Here is a 21387-nt window from a genome sequence, read left to right on the forward strand (position 1 = left end):
TAGAAAGCTAATTTTCCCATTTTGATGCTGTGCTTAATTCCTTCCTTGTTCCATAATAGATCTTGGAATTTGATAATGTAACTTGCACTGTGCTCCTTGAGATGTGAACCAAGTCTCATTCTTCATTGTCTCCCTAGGCTAGTAGCAGTGCCTGGCACCTAGCAGGCCCTCAATACAGTATCGTGTATTGACATGGATTCCTTTCAGCAACATTCCTATCAGTTCCTTTAGGGCCACAGTGAGCCAAGATACTACTACTTGGAAAGATTTCATTAAACACAGAACTTAATTCTGTTGGAAGAAAAATTTTCCTGAGTTGACCAAACTGCAGGTTCAAATTGTAACTTGTAAATACTGAGTTTTGATTGACCCGGTTCCTTGTAGTGGTTCTGGCCTTTATTAAACAAACATACAAACAAAAAAACATTGTATTTTTATGAAAAAGTGGACCATACTTTTTTTTTATTTGTCTTGGTCATCTTCTAACTGTATTCTGGGCTAATGTAAAGTTTTCTTTCATGTATAAATAAGTAATAACATATGAATAACAACACCTTAAGGCCTATTATGACCTTATGAAGGCCTATTTATGTCTAATATGTAAAAAATATCTTTATCATGTTAATAGTAAGTGCTAGTTAGTATTGCAAATTATATTTATTGAAATTATATAAATAGAGATTATTTTAATTTTAAAATCAAACTTTTAGTTTTTGATGTTATAATTAAGAATTTATAAGTTTAAACCAGGGATAGTCAACCTTTTTATACCTACCGCCTACTTTTGTATCTCTGTTAGTAGTAAAATTTTCTAACCGCCCACCGGTTCCACAGTAATGGTGATTTATAGAGTAGGGAAGTAACTTTACTTTATAAAATTTATAAAGCAGAGTTACAGCAAGTTAAAGCATATAATAATAATTACTTACCAAGTACTTTATGTCGGATTTTCGCTAAGTTTGGCAGAATAAATCCTTATAAAACAACTTACTATAGTTAAATCTATTTTTTTATTTATACTTTGGTTGCTCTGTACCTACCACCCACCATGAAAGCTGGAACTTCTACTAGTGGGCGGTAGGGACCAGGTTGACTACCACTGGTTTAAACTATTTAGTCTATAGGAAGAAAATTGCTGAGTTTTCTTAAGCCAGTACGTAATATCATTTAGATATTGTGATTTTGAAAGACTCTCCTTAAAATATACAAATTGGTGTGACAGTTTTTAAAAACTGAATTGTTAGAGCATTGTGCTAGCTTATGTTTTGGTGAGGAGGAAAATGGGTTTAATAAAGTTTAACTTATAAAACATGATGCTTTAAATTTGTTTTGTAGAAAATTTCAAAAAAATTTTAGGAGAAAATGCTAAACCCAATTATGGTTGTCAAGTCACTATTCAGTCTGAACAAGAAAAGCAATTAATGAAACAGTGTCGCCGAGAAGAAAAAAGAATTGCCAGACGAGAGAAAAAGGCTGGGGAAGATGTTGAAATTTCAGAAGGACTTACGTGCTTTGATCCTAAGGAACTGCGGATACAAAGGTAATTAAAGCCAGCAGCTGAAAAAATGCTTGTGTTATAATCGCTACTTTTAGGTATCATCATATTTAGCTTAGTTTTAATAATTTACATTATTCTTCTAGTCATGTTTTCTTATAAGAATAGAATTTTGTGATATGAAAACCTAATTTTCTGGGATAAGAAAGCAGTGATCTGCTTAATTAGAATATTCTTGGTTAATTCCATGTTGGTGAGCAGTTTAGATTATAGAGGTAAGCTATTTTTTTGTGCTGTGCACACACTACTATGTTGATATTTATGAAGGATACACACATTTATTGTTCTTTTTTCCCACATTAATAAATACCTTTTCCCATGTTATTTAAAAGTAGAAAGGAGAAAAATTAAATGAAGGTACTACTACACTTGGTCTTTAAATATTGAAACCCATATTTAAAAAGGAATTTATAAACACCTTTGGATTGTAAGAAACAAAATTAGAAATATTATGTTACTTAAAAACGTGTTGACTCTGTGATTTTACAGACAATTTCAGGATTTTTAACATCTTCCTTTGTATAGTTTTATTCTCTTCTATAATGAAAGGCTACCTGAAATAGTTATTATAGTGACCTTGTTTTAGTATATGCTTTTTGTTGCAAGATAAAAATTTCAGATTCAGCTCATTGTTTTTGTATTTACAGAGAGCAAGCACTTCTGAATGCTAGAAATGTTCCGATTCTGAGCAGGCAAAGGGACATGAACTTTGAAAAAATACGTTATCCCCATGTTTATGATTCCCAGGCTGAAGCCATGAGAACATCAGCATTTATTGCTGGTGCAAAGGTATGTCACTGATGTAAGACCACTTTTGGATAGTATGTTTATTGTGAAGAAATGACACATAGATTTTATTCTGTTTCCTTTATTACTCTAGTACTAGTTGACTATGCTATGGTAAGTTGTATTTAAAAATACTGGGAAAAATGAAATGATGACACATTAGGTATTCAGAACATATTGGTTCTTCTCTCTTTTATTATATATGTAACTTGTATTTTTGAGTTAGCAGATGCATTGCTTTTTTTTTTTTTTTTTTTTTTTTTTTTTTTCATTTTTCTGAAGCTGGAAACAGGGAGAGACAGTCAGACAGACTCCCGCATGCGCCCGACCGGGATCCACCCAGCACGCCCACCAGGGGCGGTGCTCTGCCCCCCAGGGGGCAATGCTCTGCCCATCCTGGGCATCGCCATATTGCGACCAGAGCCACTCTAGCGCCTGAGGCAGAGGCCACAGAGCCATGCCCAGCGCCCGGGCCATCTTTGCTCCAATGGAGCCTTGGCTGCGGGAGGGGAAGAGAGAGACAGAGAGGAAAGCGCGGCGGAGGGGTGGAGAAGCAAATGGGCGCTTCTCCTATGTGCCCTGGCCGGGAATCGAACCCGGGTCCTCCGCACGCTAGGCCGACGCTCTACCGCTGAGCCAACCGGCCAGGGATGCATTGCTTTTTGACTAAACTTTATACTATATTACGTAGTTTTTCTAGCTCTATGAGTACGTTTGTCTTCAAGAATGCCACCTAATTAATGTCTACTTTAAGATTCATCAAAATAATGTGTATTATATGAAATACCTGATACATGAATGCTTTGTATGTATGGTTTTGTGTGTTTGTTTAGGCTTCCTTTCCTTTAAGCTAAATTTACACTTTAGTACTGTGTGGTAAAACCAGTAGTGTTCTCTCTCTTTCTCTCTCTAACTGAAGAATATTTATCATAGTGCATTTGTTTTCTTTTTTTGATTATAATGTTTGGATTTTAACTTGATGTTTATAGATGATTTTACCAGAAGGAATCCAAAGAGAGAATAACAAGATGTATGAAGAAGTAAAGATTCCCTACAGTGAACCAATGCCAGTTGGCTTTGAAGAAAAACCAGTTTATATCCAAGACTTAGATGAGGTGAGATGATCATTTTTTGCTGCTGGTATGTTTATATATGGATTTGTATTGGAAAAAATATTTTTAAAGGACAATTAGCTAATGTAATAAAGAGACATATACACTTTGTTACTAAAGATGTATAATATGTAAGTTTAAATTTTAAAAAACTTATGTATACATATATTCCTTAATGTGTCAAAGATATTTATATATATTTCTATGTATAAATTTCTATAACTTCATGTTTATTTTTGGTTATTTCAACTAATATATGGTTAAATTATATAAACTGACAAGTAAAATGCTTTAAATGTTTTATGTATTGAATTGACAAGTCCAATGGTCAACCTATAATAAAATAGAATATTATTTGAGGAAGTAGGGACTAAATTATAAATTACTTTCTTTTATTTATTGTTTCTCAAACTTTAAATAATTTCAGACCTATGGAAAAGTTGTGTGAACAATATTCTTCATATATCCTTTGTTTCAATTTGCGACTTGTTAAAATTTTACCATATTTTATCTCAAAATATTTCTTAATTTAGTTTAAAGTATACATATTTTTTAAAGTTAATTTTTTCTGTCACCAAAGTGAAGTTGCTTAATTTTTACATAGGAGTCATATATAGTCATTTAAAAATATCAAATAATATAGTCAAGCAAAAAGACCAGCATAAAGCAGCATAAAATATAACCACAGCTAACCAAAATTAACTTTTTTCTATCAATGTGTGAATGTGTATTTGTTTTACAAAAATTGAATTATATATTGTTTTGTTTGTATATATACTTATATATGTCTTTATATGTCAATAAACAATATAATTAGCATTATTTTTTTCACTATATATGTTTCATTTTAGGCCTTTATTAAAATTATTTATTGTTACAATTTTAAGTTGTTTCTACAATAAGTTTTTATAGTAAGCCAAAATTGTAATCAAATTTTGTATTAATGGTTTTCATTCTGTGCATTGAATTACTTGTAGAACTTTTTTTTTTTTTTTTTTTTAGAGACAGAGAGAGAGTCAGAGAGAAGGATAGGGACAGACAGACAGGAATGGAGAGAGATGAGAAGCATCAATCATCAGTTTTTCGTTGCAACACCTTAGTTCAGATTGCTTTCTCATATGTGCTTTGATTGTGGGCCTTCAGCAGACCAAGTAACCCCTTGCTCAAGCCAGCGACCTTGGGTCCAAGCTGGTGAGCTTTTGCTCAAACCAGATGAGCCCACACTCAAGCTGGCGACCTCGGGGTCTCGAACCTGGATCCTCCACGTTCCAGTCCAACGCTCAATCCACTGCGCCACTGCCTGGTCAGACTTGTAGAACTTTTTAAAAATTCAAATGTTTCCGCCTCTGTTTAGTTATAATTTCGTGGGAGGGTCCAAGATATCTATATTTTGAAGATGAATTTTGAGGCTCTGCAGGTGATTTTGAAATGCAGCCAGGGCTGAGAGCCTATAGAATTAAATATATATATAATTTTTAAAAAACTTACAATCACTATAAACATTATCATTGAGATTTATTTTGTATTTTTATATTTAATACTAAAATTTTTCATGTTAAAAGCATTGACATTGTCTACATAATGAATGAATCTGGCTTCTTATTTTTATTTCAAACTTCTAAATAAATACGTATTTATCTTTATTTAGATTACAGAAGTAAAAGAGTGTTAGAATGGGCTAGTCCACCTGCAGCCTTAATATCTCTTTGCCATGTAACCTAATATATTTATAGGTTGCATGGATTAGGATGTGGACAGCACTGAGGATCAGTGGTAGATCTAGGACCTACCACATGTGGTATGGTGCCTAGAGTTTAACTTCACCTGTTTAAGGACTATTTGTACTGTTTACAGTTTTGGCCTATTATAAATTATGTAAGTCCGCTCAGGCTGCTATAATAAAATAACACAGACTAAGTGGCTCAAACAATAATCATTTATTTATTTATTTACTTTTTTTTATCATGGAAGCTAAAAGTCCCAGATCAAAGTTCTGGCAGATTTGGTTTCTGGTGAGAACTTTTTTCTTGGCTTGCAGACAGCTGCTTTCTCATTATGTCCCTATGGCCTCAACACGGTCTCTTTTTGGTTTAAGCACAGATAGAGACCTTTGGTGTCACTTCGTCTTCTTATAAGGACACTAGCCCTATTGGATCAGTGCTTCACCCAGATGACCTCATTTAACCGTAGTTACTTCCCTAAAGACACTATCCCCAAATATAGTCACATTGGGGGTTAGGACTTTAACTTATGAATTTTGGGGAACATGATTTCTTTGGGATAAATGCTCAGTAACAGAATTGCTGGGTCATATTATAATTGATGGTCTTATTTTCTAAAACAACTACCAGACTGTTTTCTAGAGTAATATATTATATTCCCACCAACAATCTAGTGTGAATTAGTTTCTTCACATGCTCACTGGCATTTGGTGTTGTCACTATTTTTATTTTAACCATTTTAATTTAATTATTTTAATATATATTTATATTTTAACCATTCTGTTGGTATAGAGATTTGTCAGTGGAGTTTTATTTGCACTTCCAGAAGAGTAGTAATAATTTGGTAATAATACATTGAAATGCAGTGTGTTATTATAAATGCATAAGTAAACTATTTGATGCCATATGACTTTAGATAATGATTCCACCAGATATTACAAGAGTGAGTAGTAATATCAACCTCAGGAGAAAACATAGGTGTTAATAGAATGTTAGTTTACTAGATGCTTCTGGTGACTGCAATCTTTTTTTTTATATAAGGTAGAAAAGTATCGGGAAAAGTGCTCTTGAAGATGGTGTCTTTGTCTTTTCACTGAGATCAAAATTACATCATTCCTACCAGTCCTATGGAACTAGATAAAATGCTTCTATATCTTCCCCCTGTCCAAATGTTTCATTGGATAAATTTGTTCTGCCTCCTTAAATTACTTCTATAATTTGATTAAAAAGAGGAGAAATTTTAAGTTATAAAATGATGTCCAAAAATGCTATTATTGCTGTTAAATGGGTACTTTCTTGGAAAGGTAATAATGTAAAAAAAAATTAGATGGGTTTCTCTAATAGGACTCATTCAGTTGGAAGTTAGAGAAATCAAAATGAAAGCAAGCCTTTGCAAAGAAGGCAATTTATTGGCTTTCCTAAGTGGCATGTGCAGGAGCAGAGCTCTCTATGTGCCCAGCTGGATATAGGGGTTCATATGATGTCATTAGAGCTTGTCCTCTGTCTTTATCTCATTCTTTCTTTCTCCATTTCTCTCTTTATTTTTCTTCTCTTTTCTCTTTCCCTTCCCCATTATATCTTCCTCCCTTTCCTTTACCCCATATCACTGGCCCTTTCTATATCTCCGGTTCTTTTCATTCTCTGACTCCCAAATGGAGTTTCTCCATCTAGCCAGGGAAAAAAGTATGACAGTAACTCCAAATATACCTGCTTCCCCATACTCTAATCCAAAAAGTTAAGAGGGTTTTCCTCACAAGTTCTGCCAGAAAAATAACTAGGGAAGAACATTCTCTTTCTGATTTTGGTCACCATTTCTGAACCAGCTCGTTTCCTGCCAGTGGAAGTGTGAGGTTCTTACTGACCATGCCTGCTCACCTGTGTAACCTCATTGTCAGCCCCTCACGAACCAGCGGGAATCAAGGAGAATTTCCCAAAGGAAAGGTGTATGCTGTTGCTACCTTAAAATGGAGAATAAATGAAAGATGCTAAGCAGACAGAACTATGTCTTTGATATTTTGAGTGAAAGAGTGAGGTTTGCTTTTTTGTATTAAGTAAGTTGATTTTTGTCTATTTCCATATTTGGAAGGAATGTTTTAAAAATAGCCAATAGAGTGTCATTTAGCAAAAGTGAAATATGGACCCAAATGTGGTATTTGGTTTAGAAAGGTAATATAAAAAGGTACATACAATGTTTTATTTGAAAAGTTAAGAAAGTTGAGTCCTGTACAATCTGGATATGGAAATTTAAGGTTTTCTCTGACCCCAGCTTCTTGAATTTCATGTTTACAGGCTAGGCTTTGGGGGAAATAATACAAAGGATATTCCTGATATTTGTTAAGCCAAATTCGGAGGGACCCAAAACATGAAAGACAGAAACAAGGTCCGTCGTTTACACATCAAAGCTTTATTGTCTAGCTTGGCCAAGCCGTGGCAGCTCCAACAGAAATCTGAGGGAGAGCGCGGGCCCTTTGTTCTACTTAGTTTTTATAGTTTTGTAAGTGGGAAGTACAGAAGCAAAAATTGTAATTAGGAGCCCTTTACCACTATTGGTTATACTCGTATGTCCTTTAACATGATAGAACCATGTTCAATTTGCAAGCCATACATTATTTTGGAGAAAACAAAATTTACAAGCCAACACAATGGTAGAAAGATATCTCTTTACATATTAAAGGCATTCCTATATTATCTAGTGTTTATCTGCTATCTCTCTGTCCAGAGTCACACACGCATTTACATAGGAGAGGTAGTTTCGGTGGGGACAAATGCCCGCGAATGGCTCATTGCTATAAGAAAAGGTTTATTTTGGCTTTTCTCTCCCTGTACCTGGCTAGCCATTCACTCTTTTCCCCACAGGCATGGTGGAATGTCTGGGAATCCATGTTTTCCTCCCCTTTGCATTTACAATACAATGCCAAGGGCCATCCTGGTCATGCCAATCACACAGTACAGAGACTACTCTCACAATTTCTCTGCACACCTTAACCCAAATTAATAAAAATGTTCTCCAAGCCTCTTAAAATATTAATTCTGTAGTTTTTGGTACCTTACAACACCTGCGGATGAAGTGGCTCAGTGGCTCCTCAATATTAAGTTACTCAGTGTAGTGTATCTGCCCCATACCATTTCCATGGAAATAACTGATACAGTGTGGGAATATTGCTCAAGATTTCCTGGCAGTACAGAGAAAGCAGACTGAGTTCACGGAAGCCTTCATGGTGGTGAGTGTTGAGGGCAGAAGATTTTTCCAGATAGAACCAGGAGAGGGGGGTGCATCCTAGACAAAAGATGCAGCATAAAATAGTATGTGACTCTCTGGAAGCAGCAGATGTGTCTAGAAAGAGACTTAGTTTATACATGGAGGGCTTTGAAAATCATGCTAAGAGGTTTAGACTCAATATTGTGGACAATAATTACTTGTTATAAAAGAGTAAATTATTGGATTTTTCACTTAAAGGGATTACTCTGGTTGCAGTGCAGAGTTGAAGGTTGAGAGTAGAGCTGCTGCAGTGGTTCGAGGGAGAAGTGCTAGGAGCCTCAGTTAAGAAAGCGGCAGCCTATGTGAAAATGAGACAGTGGAGCAAAATTTGATGACTACTAATATATATATATATTTAATATATATATATATTATATATATAATATATATATATATTTAATATATATATATAAAATGTAATGAATGATGGCTGGAGGGGATAAAGCAGAGAGAATAATCTAGAATGATGTCCAAGGCAACAATGGGTGCGTGATAGAACCATTTATTAAGATGAGGGGTAAGAGAAAAGGAAAAACAAGGTTTGTGCATGATAAGCACAGGAGGCAGCCTACAAGGTTGGTTAAGAGCAGGGCCTCTGAATCCAGGCTGACAGTTGACTAGGCTGCCAACATTCTGGCGGTGAGACTTCGGGCAGAGGACTCTGCTCTGTGACCTAGTGTTTCACTTCTAAAATTGGGAGACTCGTACTTACCTCATAGTTTTATTATGTGGATTAAATTTGTTAATGTATGTAAAACACTTTGATGAATCTTTGTTACCTAATACATTTTAGCTAAAATGCTAACTTAAAATGATGAATGTAATGATGAAAACTCCCACTGTGAGATCAGAGCATGGATAAAATGAAAAAACTTATTGTTACCTTGGGAATTATATTTATTAAATAAGTTACTTCTGTGTTCATTTATGCTGTTCGTCTATTTTTTCATTCCAAACACAGGTAGAGTAGTATTAGTTCTACCATACAGGATCAGGGAGACCCAATTACCATAGTCAATATATTAACATCTAGAGTAGTTTCTAATCGATTGATAGAAACTAACCTGGAGATCCTACAACAAAAGGGTTTATTTATATGGTTTGCTTCAACCAAATTACAAATGCAAACAAGCTAAAGAAGCATCCAGAAAAATACTACAGAGTATGGATCTTTTTAATAAGTTTAGTTTCAACAAGTGTGAAATGTCACTAAAACCTGAACATGCCCCCAAATAAAGAGCTTTCTCCTGAAGCATCCCACAGGCTGCTTACTATATTACACTGTTAAGCACATGATCAGTTTCGTCAGAACACGGCCTTGGGTCACTCACTGTCTTTTTCAGAGGCAGTGTCAAGAAGTAAGAGCAAATATAAAGTTTAAAGCTGAAAAGTGAGTTTGCAATCTTTTTCACACTGATAAATATCTTAATAGATTTTATAAATTTCATGAGAGAATATCATCTGTTGCTTTTTGTATGCAGATCTGTCTGTGATGAATGTCGGCTTTGTATGTCTAAAAAACATCATTTTGTTTTTGTTCTTGAAAGATAGATATTTTATTTGCTGTAGAATGTTAGGTTGACTATTTTTATTTTTTTATTTTATTTAGAAAAATAACAGGGTGACATGGATCAATAAGAGTACATAGGTTTCAGGTAAACATTTCTTTAGCATTTGAACTGTTGATCATGTTGTATACCCACCACCCAAAGTCAAATTATTTTCCGTCACCTTATATTTGTCCCTCTTTATACCCTTCCCCCCATGCCCTCCCTGTCATCTCCCCCACATCCTCTTCCCCCAGTAACCGCTTCACTTGTATTTATGTCCATGACTCTCAGTTTTATATCCCAACTATTTGTGAAATCATACAGGTCTTCGCTTTTTCTGATTTATTTCACTTAGTATGTGTTCTAAAGATCCATCCATGTTGTCGTAAATGTCACTGTCATTATTTCTTATGGCTGAATAGTATTCCATTGTGTATATGTACCACATCTTCACATCTTTTTTATTCAATCCTCTATATAGGGACACTTTGGTTGTTTCCATGTCTTGGCCAGTGTGAATAATGCTGCAATGAACATGGGGGAAATTTGTCTTTATGTACCAGTGTTTTTGAGTTTTGGCAGTAGATACCCAGTAGAGCAGCAGTTCTCAACCTGTGGGTTGCGACCCCGGCGGGGGTCGAACGACCAAAACACAAGGGTCGCCTAAACCCACAGGTTGAGAACCGCTGCAGTAGAGGGATTGCTGGGTCATATGGTGAGTCTAAATTTTTTTAGGACCCACCATACTTTCTTCCCAAATGGTTTTACTACTAACTTGCCTTCCCACTAGCAGTGAGTGAGGGCCCCTTTTTTTCCACAGCCTCTCCCACACTTATTACTTACCTTGTTGATAACAGCTAGTCTAACAGGTGTGAAGTGGTATCTCACTGTAGGGGTTTTTTTTTATTTAATTTTATTTATTTATTTATTTATTTTTAGAGAGGATAGGGAGAGAGAGAGAGAGAGAGGAGAGAGAGACGGGGGGAGGAGCTAGAAGCAACAACTCCTATATGTGCCTTGACCAGGCAAGCCCAGGGTTTCGAACCGGCGACCTCAGCATTTCCAGGTCGATGCTTTATCCACTGCGCCACCACAGGTCAAGCATCTCACTGTAGTTTTGATTTGTATTTCTCAAATAGCTAGTGAGAATGAGACTCTTTTCATATAGCTGTTGACCATTTGTATGTCCTCTTGGGAGAAGTATCTCTTCAGGTCCTCTCCCCATTTTTTTTTTCCTGTATTTTTCTGAAGCTGGAAACGGGGAGAGACAGTCAGACAGACTGCCGCATGTGCCCGACCGGGATCCACCCGGCACGCCCACCAGGGGGCGACGCTCTGCCCACCAGGGGGGCGATGCTCTGCCCCTCGGGTTGTCGCTCTGTTTCGACCAGAGCCACTCCAGCGCCTGGGGCAGAGTCCGAGGAGCCATCCCCAGCGCCCGGGCCATCTTTGCTCCAGTGGAGCCTCCGCTGCGGGAGGGGAAGAGAGAGACAGAGAGGAAGGAGAGGGGGAGGGGTGGAGAAGCAGATGGGCGCTTCTCCTGTGTGCCCTGGCTGGGAATCGAACCTGGGACTTCTGCACGCCAGGCCGACGCTCTACCACTGAGCCAACCGGCCTGGGCCCTCTCCCCATTTTTTAATTGGATTGTTTGCTTGTTTGTTACGCTTTGTGAGTTCTTTATATATTTTGAATATTAACTCTTTATCGGAGCTGTTGTTTGCGAATAAAATCTCCCACATAGTTGGCTGCCTATTTGTTTTGTTGTCAGTTTCTTTTGCTGTGTAGAATCTTTTTAGTTTGATATAGTCCCATTCATTTACTTTTGTCTTTATTTCCCTTGCTTTAGGGGTCAAATTCATAAATTGTTCTCTATGGCCAAGGTTCATGAGCTTAGTACCTATGTTTTTTTCCATGTAATTTATAGTTTCAGATTTATATTTTGCATGTGGCTTTTCAATTTTCTAAGCACTATTTTTTGAAGGGGCTTTCTTTTCTACATTGTGTGTTTTTGGCTCCTTTGTTAAAGATGATTTGTTGATATAAATGAAGTTTTATTTATGGGCTCTTGATTCTGTTCTATTGGTCAGTATGTCTCTTTTTCTGTCAATACCATGCTGATTTTATTATCATGGCTTTGTAGTATAATTTGAAGTCAGGTAGTGTGATACCTCTGGCTTCATTCTTTTTCCTCTGAATTGGTTTGACTATTTGGGGTTTTTTATAATTTCCATACAAACCTGGTAATTTTTGTTCTATTCCTTTAAAAAACAATATTGGGATTTTGATGGGTATTGCATCAAATTTGTATATTGCTTGGGGTAATATGGCCATTTTAACTATGTTGATTCTTCCAATCCATGTACATGGAATATTTTCTATTTCATTGTGTCTTTTTCAGTTTCTTTCAATAATGTTTTGTAGTTTTCATTATATAGGTCTTCACATGCTTTGTTAAGTTTATTTCTAGGTATTGTATTTTTTTTGTTGCAGTTGTAAAAGGAATTATTTTTTTGAGTTTATTTTCCGATTTTTTATTGTTGGCGTATAGGAAAGCAGTGAACTTTGTATATTGATTTTGTATCCTGTGACTCTACTGTATTGATTTATTGTTTCTAATAGGTTTTTGATGGAGTTTTGGGAGTTTTCTGTATACAGAATAATGCCATCTGCAAAAAAGTGATATCTTTACTTCTTCTTTCCCTAATGGATACCTTTTATATTTTTCTCTTGCCTGATCACTCTGGCTAATACTTCCAGAACTATATATGTTGAATAAGAGTGGAGAGAGTGGGCAGCCTTGTCTTGTTCCCGATTTTACAGAAAAAGCCTTCATTTTTTCACTATTTAGTATGATATTAGCTGATGATTTGTTATATATTGCCTTTATTATGTTGAGGAAACTTCTATTCTGATTTTATTTAGTGTTTTAAACATAAAGGGATGTGTCTTATCAAATGCCTTTTCTGCATCTATTGATAGGATTATATGATTTTGTTCTTTGTTTTGTTGATGTGGTATATTACATTGATTGATTTGCATATGTTGAACCATCCTTGTGCTCCTGGAATGAATCCCACTTAATCATGATATATTATTTTTTTTAATGTGTTGTATTTGATTTGCTAATACTTTGTTTAGGACTTTTGCATCTGTATTCATTAGATACTGGTTTATAGTTTTATTTTTTGTGTGTTGTCCTTGTGAGGTTTTGGTACAAGGGTTATGTTGGCCTCATAAAATGTGTTGGGAAGTATTGTTTCTTCTTATATTTTTTGGAAGACTTTGAGAAGGATACGTACCAAATCTTCTTTGAATGTTTGGTAGAATTCACTAGTGTAGCCATCTGGTCCTGGACTTTTGTTTTTGAGGTGGTTTTTGATAGTTGTTTCTGTTTCTTCCCAGCTTATCAGTCTATTCAGGTTTTCCACTTCTCTGTTGTTCAGTCTAGGAAGATTGTATAGATCTAGGAATCGATGCATTTCCTCTAGGTTTTTGAATTTGGTGGCATATAATCTTTCATAATACAGCTAGTGCTCAATTTACGACCATGATTGGTTCCAACAGACTGGTCGTAGCACGATTTGGTCGTAAGTTGAGTAGGCTATATGTACAGTACTGTGAAATGATGTTATAAAAATCTGTAAGTCATATTTTATCATAATTTTCTTTCATTATTGTTATATATCATCATTTTCTTTGTTCATTTTATGCCATTTGTATCATCTCTACACCATTTTGTTTCTTATTTTTACATTTGTCAGGTTTAAGTAAAACACTGCATTACCAGTACAACTGGTTAAATATTTGCAAAGACAATTTCCTCTTGGTAGACATCTTGAGATGGGTTTGATGAAAAATATCCAAGACACAAAACACAAATTGCTGTACCGAGTCTGGAATAACAGTTGAAATAGTGCACGTGGAGATGGTAGTGCTGCCGGAAGCTGGTCCGCACTGTCGTATGCCCAGCTGGCCAATGCTTGCGCTGCCAGACGCGGAGCAGTCATGGCTAGTGATCGTGGTCGTAAAGTCGAATGGTCGTAAGTTGCATAGGTCGTAAGTCAGTCAATATTTGTATTCTATATGATCCTTTGTATATCTATGATTTCGGTGGTAATTTCTTCTCTTTCATTTCAGATTTTGTTTATGAGTCCTTCCTCCTTTTTGCTTAATGAGTCTAGCAAGTAGTTTGTCAATTTTATTGATCTTTTCAAAGACCCAGCTTTGAAAATTTGTTGTATTAATTTTTTCTATACCTTTTTGGCTATTTCATTTAGTTCTCTGATTTTTACTCTTTCTTTTCTTCTGCTGAGTTTGGGTTGCCTTTGTTCTTCTCTTCCTGTTCCCTTAAGGTGTGATGTTAGGTTGTTTACTTGGGATCTTTCTTGTTTCTTGATATAAGCCTTAATGATATAAACTTTCCTCTTATTACTGCTTTTGCTGCATCCCAGAAATGATAATATGTTGTGTTGTCATTTTCATTTGTCTGTATATATCTTTTGATCTCTGCTTTTCATTTTTGGCCCAGTCATTTTTTAGAAATATATTGTTTAATTTCCACATTCTTGTGGATTTCTTTACTTTTTACAGTTGAATTCTAATTTCAAAGCCTTATGATCAGAAATATGCTTGGTATAATTTCAATCTTCCTGAATTTATTGATGTTAGTTCTGTGACCCAACATATAGTCTATTGTTGAGAATGTTTCATGCACACTGGAGAAAAATATATAATCTGATATTTTGCAATGAAATGTCCTGTAAACATCTATTATGTCCATTTGGTCAAGAATGTCGTTTAAGGCTGATATTTCTTTATTGTTTTCTGTTTGGATGATCTATCTAAAGCCATCAATGGTGTGTTGAAATCTCCAAGTATGATTGTGTTTTTGTCTGCTTCTGTTTTTAGATCTGCTAGTAGATGTTTTATATATTTTGGTGCTCCAAGACTTGGTGCATATATATTAAAAAGTGTTATAGTTTACTGATACAGTGTCTTTTTTTATCATTATGAAATGTCCATCTTTGTTTCTTGTTACCTTTGTTTTATTGAAGTCAGCATTGTCAGATATGAGCATGGCTACACCTACTTTCCATTGGATATTATTTGCTTGGAGAATTGTCTTTTCCAGCTTTCATTTTGAATTTACTTTTGTCCTTGCAGCTTAGAAGTGTCTCTTGAAGGCAGCATATAATTGGGTTTTGCTTTTGATCCAATCTCCTACTCTGTGCCTATTTATTGGTGAGTTCAGTTCACTTACATTTAGGGTTATTATTGACATTTAAGGACTTCCTATAGCTATTTTATGTTTTGTTTTCTGGTAGCTGTCTGTCTTGTTTGGTTCTTTTGTGTTTCTGTCAGTTATTTTTGTTTGGTGGTATTCCATACTTCTATTTCTTTTTTTTTTTTTTTTAAGCTGTGTTTTTCAGTGATGGCTTTTTCATGGGTGGTTACCATTAGGTTATTAAGAGAAGAATATTCATATCTACAAGAGGCCTTTGTCTTATGAGAGCCCCTGCACTCCATCCTCCTTTGCTACTGCAGATCTTTATCCTCTCCCCTTTTATGTTATTGTTGCAGATTATTCTTGTTTTTATTGTGACTTTGTTGAAGCTCTTCCTTGTAATTTTGATTTTGTTTTTCTTTGTATCTGGTCAAATAATTCCCTTGAGTATTTCCTTCAGTGGGGGTTTTCTAGCGATAAATTTTCTTAGCTTCTGAATGTCTGTAAAAGTGTTTATTTCTCCTTTATATTTGAAGGATAACTTTAATGGATATAGTAATCTTGTTCGGTAACTGCTCTCTTTCAGTACTTTGAATGTTTGGTTCCACTGTCTTCTGGTATGTAGAGTTTCTGCTGAGAAGTCTGATGATAACCTAATGGGCTTTTCTTGATATGTGATTTTCTTTTCCCTAGCTGCCTTGAGGATTCTTTCTTTGTCATTTGTTTTTGACAATTTTATTATGATGTGCCTTAGAGTAGACTAGTTTGAGTTTCGGTAACTTGGCATTCTGTTTGCTTCTTGGATTCAAGACTCTAGCTCTTTCTATAGGCTTGGGAAATTCTCATCAATTATTTGTTTGAATAGGCTCTCCATTCCCATCTTCCTCTCTTCTTTTTCTGATATACCCATTATTCTCATATTGCTCTTTCTGATGGAGTCAGACAATTCTTATAGAGTGCTCTCAGTGTTTTTAATGTGTGTGTCTCTCTCCTTTTCTCTGTAGCATCTCTTATTGCCTGTCTTTGATGTCACTGGTTCTTTCCTCTGTCTGGCTTGTTCTGTTAGCTAAATGTGCTATGTCAATCTTCAGTTCATGTATTGAACTCTTCATCTCTGTTTTTAAAGTTTCAGTCTCCTTGGTGAGGTATTTGTTTTGTTTATTAATTTGTTTTCTGAGCTCATTAAGTTGCCTATTGTTTTCTTCTCGTAGCTCCTTAAGTATTTTTAGAACTTCAGTTTTGAATTGTTAATCATTTACCTCCAAGTTTTCCATATGTTTGAATTTTCTTTATGGAGATTTTTCATTTTCTTTTTTAACTACATCTCTGTCTTGTGTAGTTACAGTATTCAATTTCTTTTTCCTTGAAGGCATTTGAGAGTGGTGTTGTTAAGAACCCTAACCCCCCCCCAAAAAAAACTGACAAAAGTGAAAAATTAAAATTAAAAAATGCTGTAAAAATACAAAAGTTTATAAAATTATGACATGTAAAGAAGAAAAACTACAGAAAAAAGATTGAAAGCAAAAAATAAATAAAAAACAATAAATGAGAATAAAAAGTGTAAAAATTAGAAAAAATGAAATTCAAAAGAAAAAAATAACATGGAGAAAAAAGAAAAGGAAAAACAGGAAAAATAAATTTTGCCTTTGAGAGGTTTCTTCCAGTAGGTGTCTCTATACTACAACTTTTAGCTGTGTGAAGTTCTTTGTCCCCCGCTGAGATGTTTCTGTTTAAATGATGTAAGTGGGGCCACAGTTGTGTTGGTGGGTGGAACGTGTAGTGAGGGATTTAGGGCTTTGTTGTTATGGCTTCAGCTTTACAGCTTTACAGCTCTAGGAGTGGTGATCTTAGGCTTCCGGGCACTCCTTCCCATGTATCAACAAGACCTGGGGACTGGACATGGAGCACCTCTATTCTTCAGAGGAGAGAGTGGCTCTGGAGAGCTAGCTGTGGGGTTTGTTTCTGCCACTGTTGGTACTGTGAGATGAAGGAGGCACGATCTGGGAGGCTGGGGGCTGCACTTTAGTTTTCTTTGTCTCTGCTGAGTGCAGGCTGCAGGCAGACCATGGGAATACTGGCTGTGATCCAGTGCTCTGCCCACTTTGGTTTATCTCCCTCTTTGCCCCTCTATTTCACCATTTCTCCTAGCGAAAGGAGACGCAGTCACTTTGAGTTTTCCTGTATGTACTCCCTCAGACAAAATCCAGAGAGCCTGAGCATCCCTCCTCCTTGTACTCCACCAGAGAAAAAAAGCAACAACCCAGTCTCCTCTCCATATCCCATTACAAATGCATTTTATCTTTCACCCTCCTCTTCACCCTGTTCCTCCTTTAGTTCATTAAGTGCGTGGATCTTTCAGGTATGCTTGCAAGCCCAGCTGGGGTTCCTTTGCTGTGTTATAGTTGTCCAATTTGTTGAAATTTCAAAGGGAGAGATCAGGGGTATCTCTCAGGCTGCCATTATTTTGACTTCTCTAGGTTAACAATTACTTTCCCAACACTTACAGATGTAGCTCTATGTAATATGCCTTAAAGTGTCTGTTATTATCTTCTAGTTCTGGAGGTTCAATTTAGGTGAGTTTGAGTGGGTTCTCTATTCGGTGTTTCCCAAGGGCAAAGTCATGGTGTTGGCCGTGCTGAATTCTTATCTGGAAACTCTGGGGAATGATTCTTTTCCAAGCTCATTCAGGTTGTTGGTCAAATCTGTTTCCTTGCGGTTACAGAACTGAGATCCATTACCTTGCTGTTGGTCATTTTTAGCTCCTAAAAACTGCCCACATTTAATCCCTTGTGTGCTTTAAACCTCTGACTTCTACTTGGAGCTGAAAAAGCTCCCTTACTTTAAAAGATTTATGTGATCAGGTCAGACTCATCCAGGCAGTCTTCCTACATGAAGGTCAACTGTTTCATATAGTAGTATAACCTAATCCAATGAGTAAATTTATTTTATTCATAGTTCTGAAGTTTATGCAGCCTGTTTACACTGTGGAGTAGGGATTGGGAAAGAAATCTTGAGAGCCAATTTAGAATTCTGCCTACCACTGCTGTGGTGTCATTTTCTTCAGGTGTTTTATTATTTTTTTTTTTTGGGGGGGGGGGGGTTGTGCTTCGCATTGGTTAAGCATCTTGAGTCTATGGTTTTATAGTTTTCATCAAATATGTGCTATTGCCAACCATTATTTTTTATAAAATAAAGAATATTATGTTCTCTTCCCCCATTTCAGGAGCTCTCTGAAGATTAAGAATTTCATTCCAAGATAAGTCATTATCAAAGGAAGTAAATGCCCTGTTCTCACAGTTTCAAATTACTGGAAAAATGAAGTATATTAGGGTTTCCGAAGTTGTCACATAGCTTATTGATGTTATTTTAACAGCTTCTTTTTAGTATCTTTTGTCTTTGTGTTTTGTTTTAGATAGCCTTGTTTCAACTTTACAGATCTTTTTCTCTGTAGTGTGTGTAAAATATTGTTAATCCTATGCACTATACTTTCTAAATCTCAATGATTGTAGCTTTATCTCTAGAAATTTGATTTTCTTGTTTTTAATATCTTTTATGCTTCTAATTATACAACCATTTCTATAGCTTATGGGTCAGTAAACTTTTACTGTGAAGGGGTGATAGTAATTATTTTAGGCTTTATAGACCACATATAATATCTGTTTTATAGTCAATATTGTTTTCCTTTTTATCAAATTACCCTTTCAAAGGTAATAACCATCCTTCCCTTACAGGCCAAACAAACAAATAAAATAAAATTAACCTCCAGCTAGATTGAGTCCTTGGGCCATATTTGCTGGTCCTTACTCTAGGTTTTTAAATAGTCTGTCATTTGTGATATTTCTGTATTGATTTTAATTGAATAGTTCTTGTTTTTATTATAGTTTTTTCTGCTTTTTAGTATACTTAAATTTTTGACTGGACCTGTTGTGTATTGAATATTTTTGTAATTATTCTTGAATTTTTCCTAGGACATGCTTATATTACTTTGAATCAGTTTGAAGTTTTCAAGTCTTTCTTTTAAAATTTCCTAAGTAGGCCAGGATGACATTTAGTATGGAACTATTGTTGCCCCACTACTGAGGCAAAGCTCTTCTCTGTACTCTACAGTTAGTTTAGGGGTTTTCCACTATGGCTGGTGAGAACAGGAACTATTCCAGAGCATGTGTGGTGAGACTTGAGTTTGCTTTCTCTAATCTCTTCAGATGGTTCTTTCCTTTACCATGAGTAGTTTTCTCATTTGCTTGTGCTGTTCAGTACTCACCTAAACACTAGAGGGAGACTCTGCAGATCTTTGGAGCTACCATCTCTCTTCCTATTTCCCTTTTCCACCCTTCTGTCTCTCTTCCCTCTCTGATCATTTTTTACAATCAAAATATCTCCTCCAAATGGAGAAACTCAGCTCTAAGGGAGTAAGTCATGAAGCTGATGGAGATGAGAATTATTACTCCACCTGATCCCACAAAACCCTATGTTTTAACAAAGCCTTCAGTATTTTTCTGTGGATTTAAAAAAATTTTTTTAAGCCAAAAGCAGCAGATAACTCTGGAATTAGGAATCACAGCAAGTTAAAAAGTTTGTTTTCCCGCCTCTCTCTAAAGGAGGCCAATAGCCAATGGCATTCCAAAAGAAGTCATGACCCAGTGAAGGAAAAAGAGTTATAAATGACATTCTTGCTTTCTTTAATTAGTATTGGAAAGTTTAAAGTTATATGTACCGTAAAAGATTAAATTAAGAAAGTACCTGTTATTTAATATCTGTGACATTTGTTGAGCTTGAGCACACATAAATCCAAATATGTTACCCCCTTTAAAAAATTTCAAGTGAACTAGTGGAAATAGTTTAAACGTTAAAGTCAGAGCCAAAACCAGTTATTACCGTAAGTACCAATCAAGAAACTAAAAATGTCATTTTCTGTTTGGGATCCAACAGAATTTGAGAGAGACGCTTTTGCTTCTGTTATATTGCCATGATTGCCATGATTAGAAGAGCATCTGTTTATTATAAGGCAGGTCCGACAGTTTGGACCATTTAGCCTATAGTGCCAATGAAATAATGGTGTGTCTTACATTTTTCAGCTACAGCACTTATAACTTCAGCTACAGCACTTATGTCATTATAAGTACTTATGATACAAATCAGTATGAGTTTATCTTCCTTATGAATATATTAACTTCATAGAAAGTATTAGATTGTTAGCCTTCGATTTCATTTCTGCTTCACGCCTCTGAAGTTAGTATACTTAATTATAATTTTGGTCTTGTGAAACCAGCCCTCAGTTGCTATGATGGTTCTATTGAAAGCAAACTAAACTAGCCAAATCAAACCCATAACTTTGCTCCAACCATGTCTTTTACTGTCCTCTGTGCATTGTGAGTGTGCCTGTTGGCATAGCACCTTAGTGAAGGTGTTTCAGAGTGACATCTTATATGAATTATTATTAAGAGCATGCTGGGAGAAACAAATGTGCAATTTTATCAGTTTATCAGTGGACTTTGTTATGATTGTGCAGCCAAAGTTTTGGCTTTTAGACACATCTCTTGAGACCTTTAGTTTTCTTTAGCATCAAAGACTTAACTCATACCTGAGCATGAGGAGGGTGCCTTCTGCTTTCAAGAAGTTAGTGTCCTCTTGACTCCCATTACACCTTCAGTTCTCATGAAACATGATGTTGCTATTTTTTGTTTTTCTCTTCAAGGACACTCAGTACTAGCTTTTTATTTATCATTTTGTCATCAGGGAGGGAGTGGAGTATAGAAGGGCCATCTATTTACTTAGTTGGGTTTTTTTTTTTTTTTTGGTTGTTGCTATGCTTCTTAAGTGGATTGTTTTCAGAGAGAATTTTTAGAAATTGACACTTTGATCATGTTAAATATTTTGGTTATTCTTTTCACTGGTATAAATGTACTCCGTTAAACAATATAAAAATATTGTGGATTATGCATTGCAATTTCTTACTGCTTTTTTTTGGTATATAATAATATTTGACTGTTTTATTTTAGCAAATACCTAATTTATCTGATTTTCACAAAATCTTATAATCTCACTTACTTCAAAAATTTAATAGATTATTTTCCTGAGGTCTTTTGTTGCTAAAACATAATTTTCTCTACCCAGATTGTCATTTTATGATAATAATTTATTCAGTAAAGAGAAATTAACAGTGGTCATGCATTTCTTGTC

The 21387-nt window shown here is 35.5% G+C and overlaps 1 protein-coding gene across 1 annotated transcript in view; it reads left to right on the forward strand.

Annotated features, from left to right (window-relative positions):
- The window catches only part of ASCC3 (activating signal cointegrator 1 complex subunit 3), a 351207-nt gene that overhangs the window by 69623 nt on the left and 260197 nt on the right, over window positions 1-21387 (forward strand). Inside the window, exons 6-8 of the mRNA XM_066358816.1 lie at window positions 1336-1540; window positions 2203-2344; window positions 3331-3456. Coding sequence (XP_066214913.1) covers window positions 1336-1540; window positions 2203-2344; window positions 3331-3456 — 473 coding nt within the window. The remainder of the gene's footprint in view (window positions 1-1335; window positions 1541-2202; window positions 2345-3330; window positions 3457-21387) is intronic.

This window comes from Saccopteryx leptura, chromosome 1 (assembly GCF_036850995.1).
Source record: "Saccopteryx leptura isolate mSacLep1 chromosome 1, mSacLep1_pri_phased_curated, whole genome shotgun sequence".
Taxonomy (NCBI): Eukaryota; Metazoa; Chordata; class Mammalia; order Chiroptera; family Emballonuridae; genus Saccopteryx; species Saccopteryx leptura.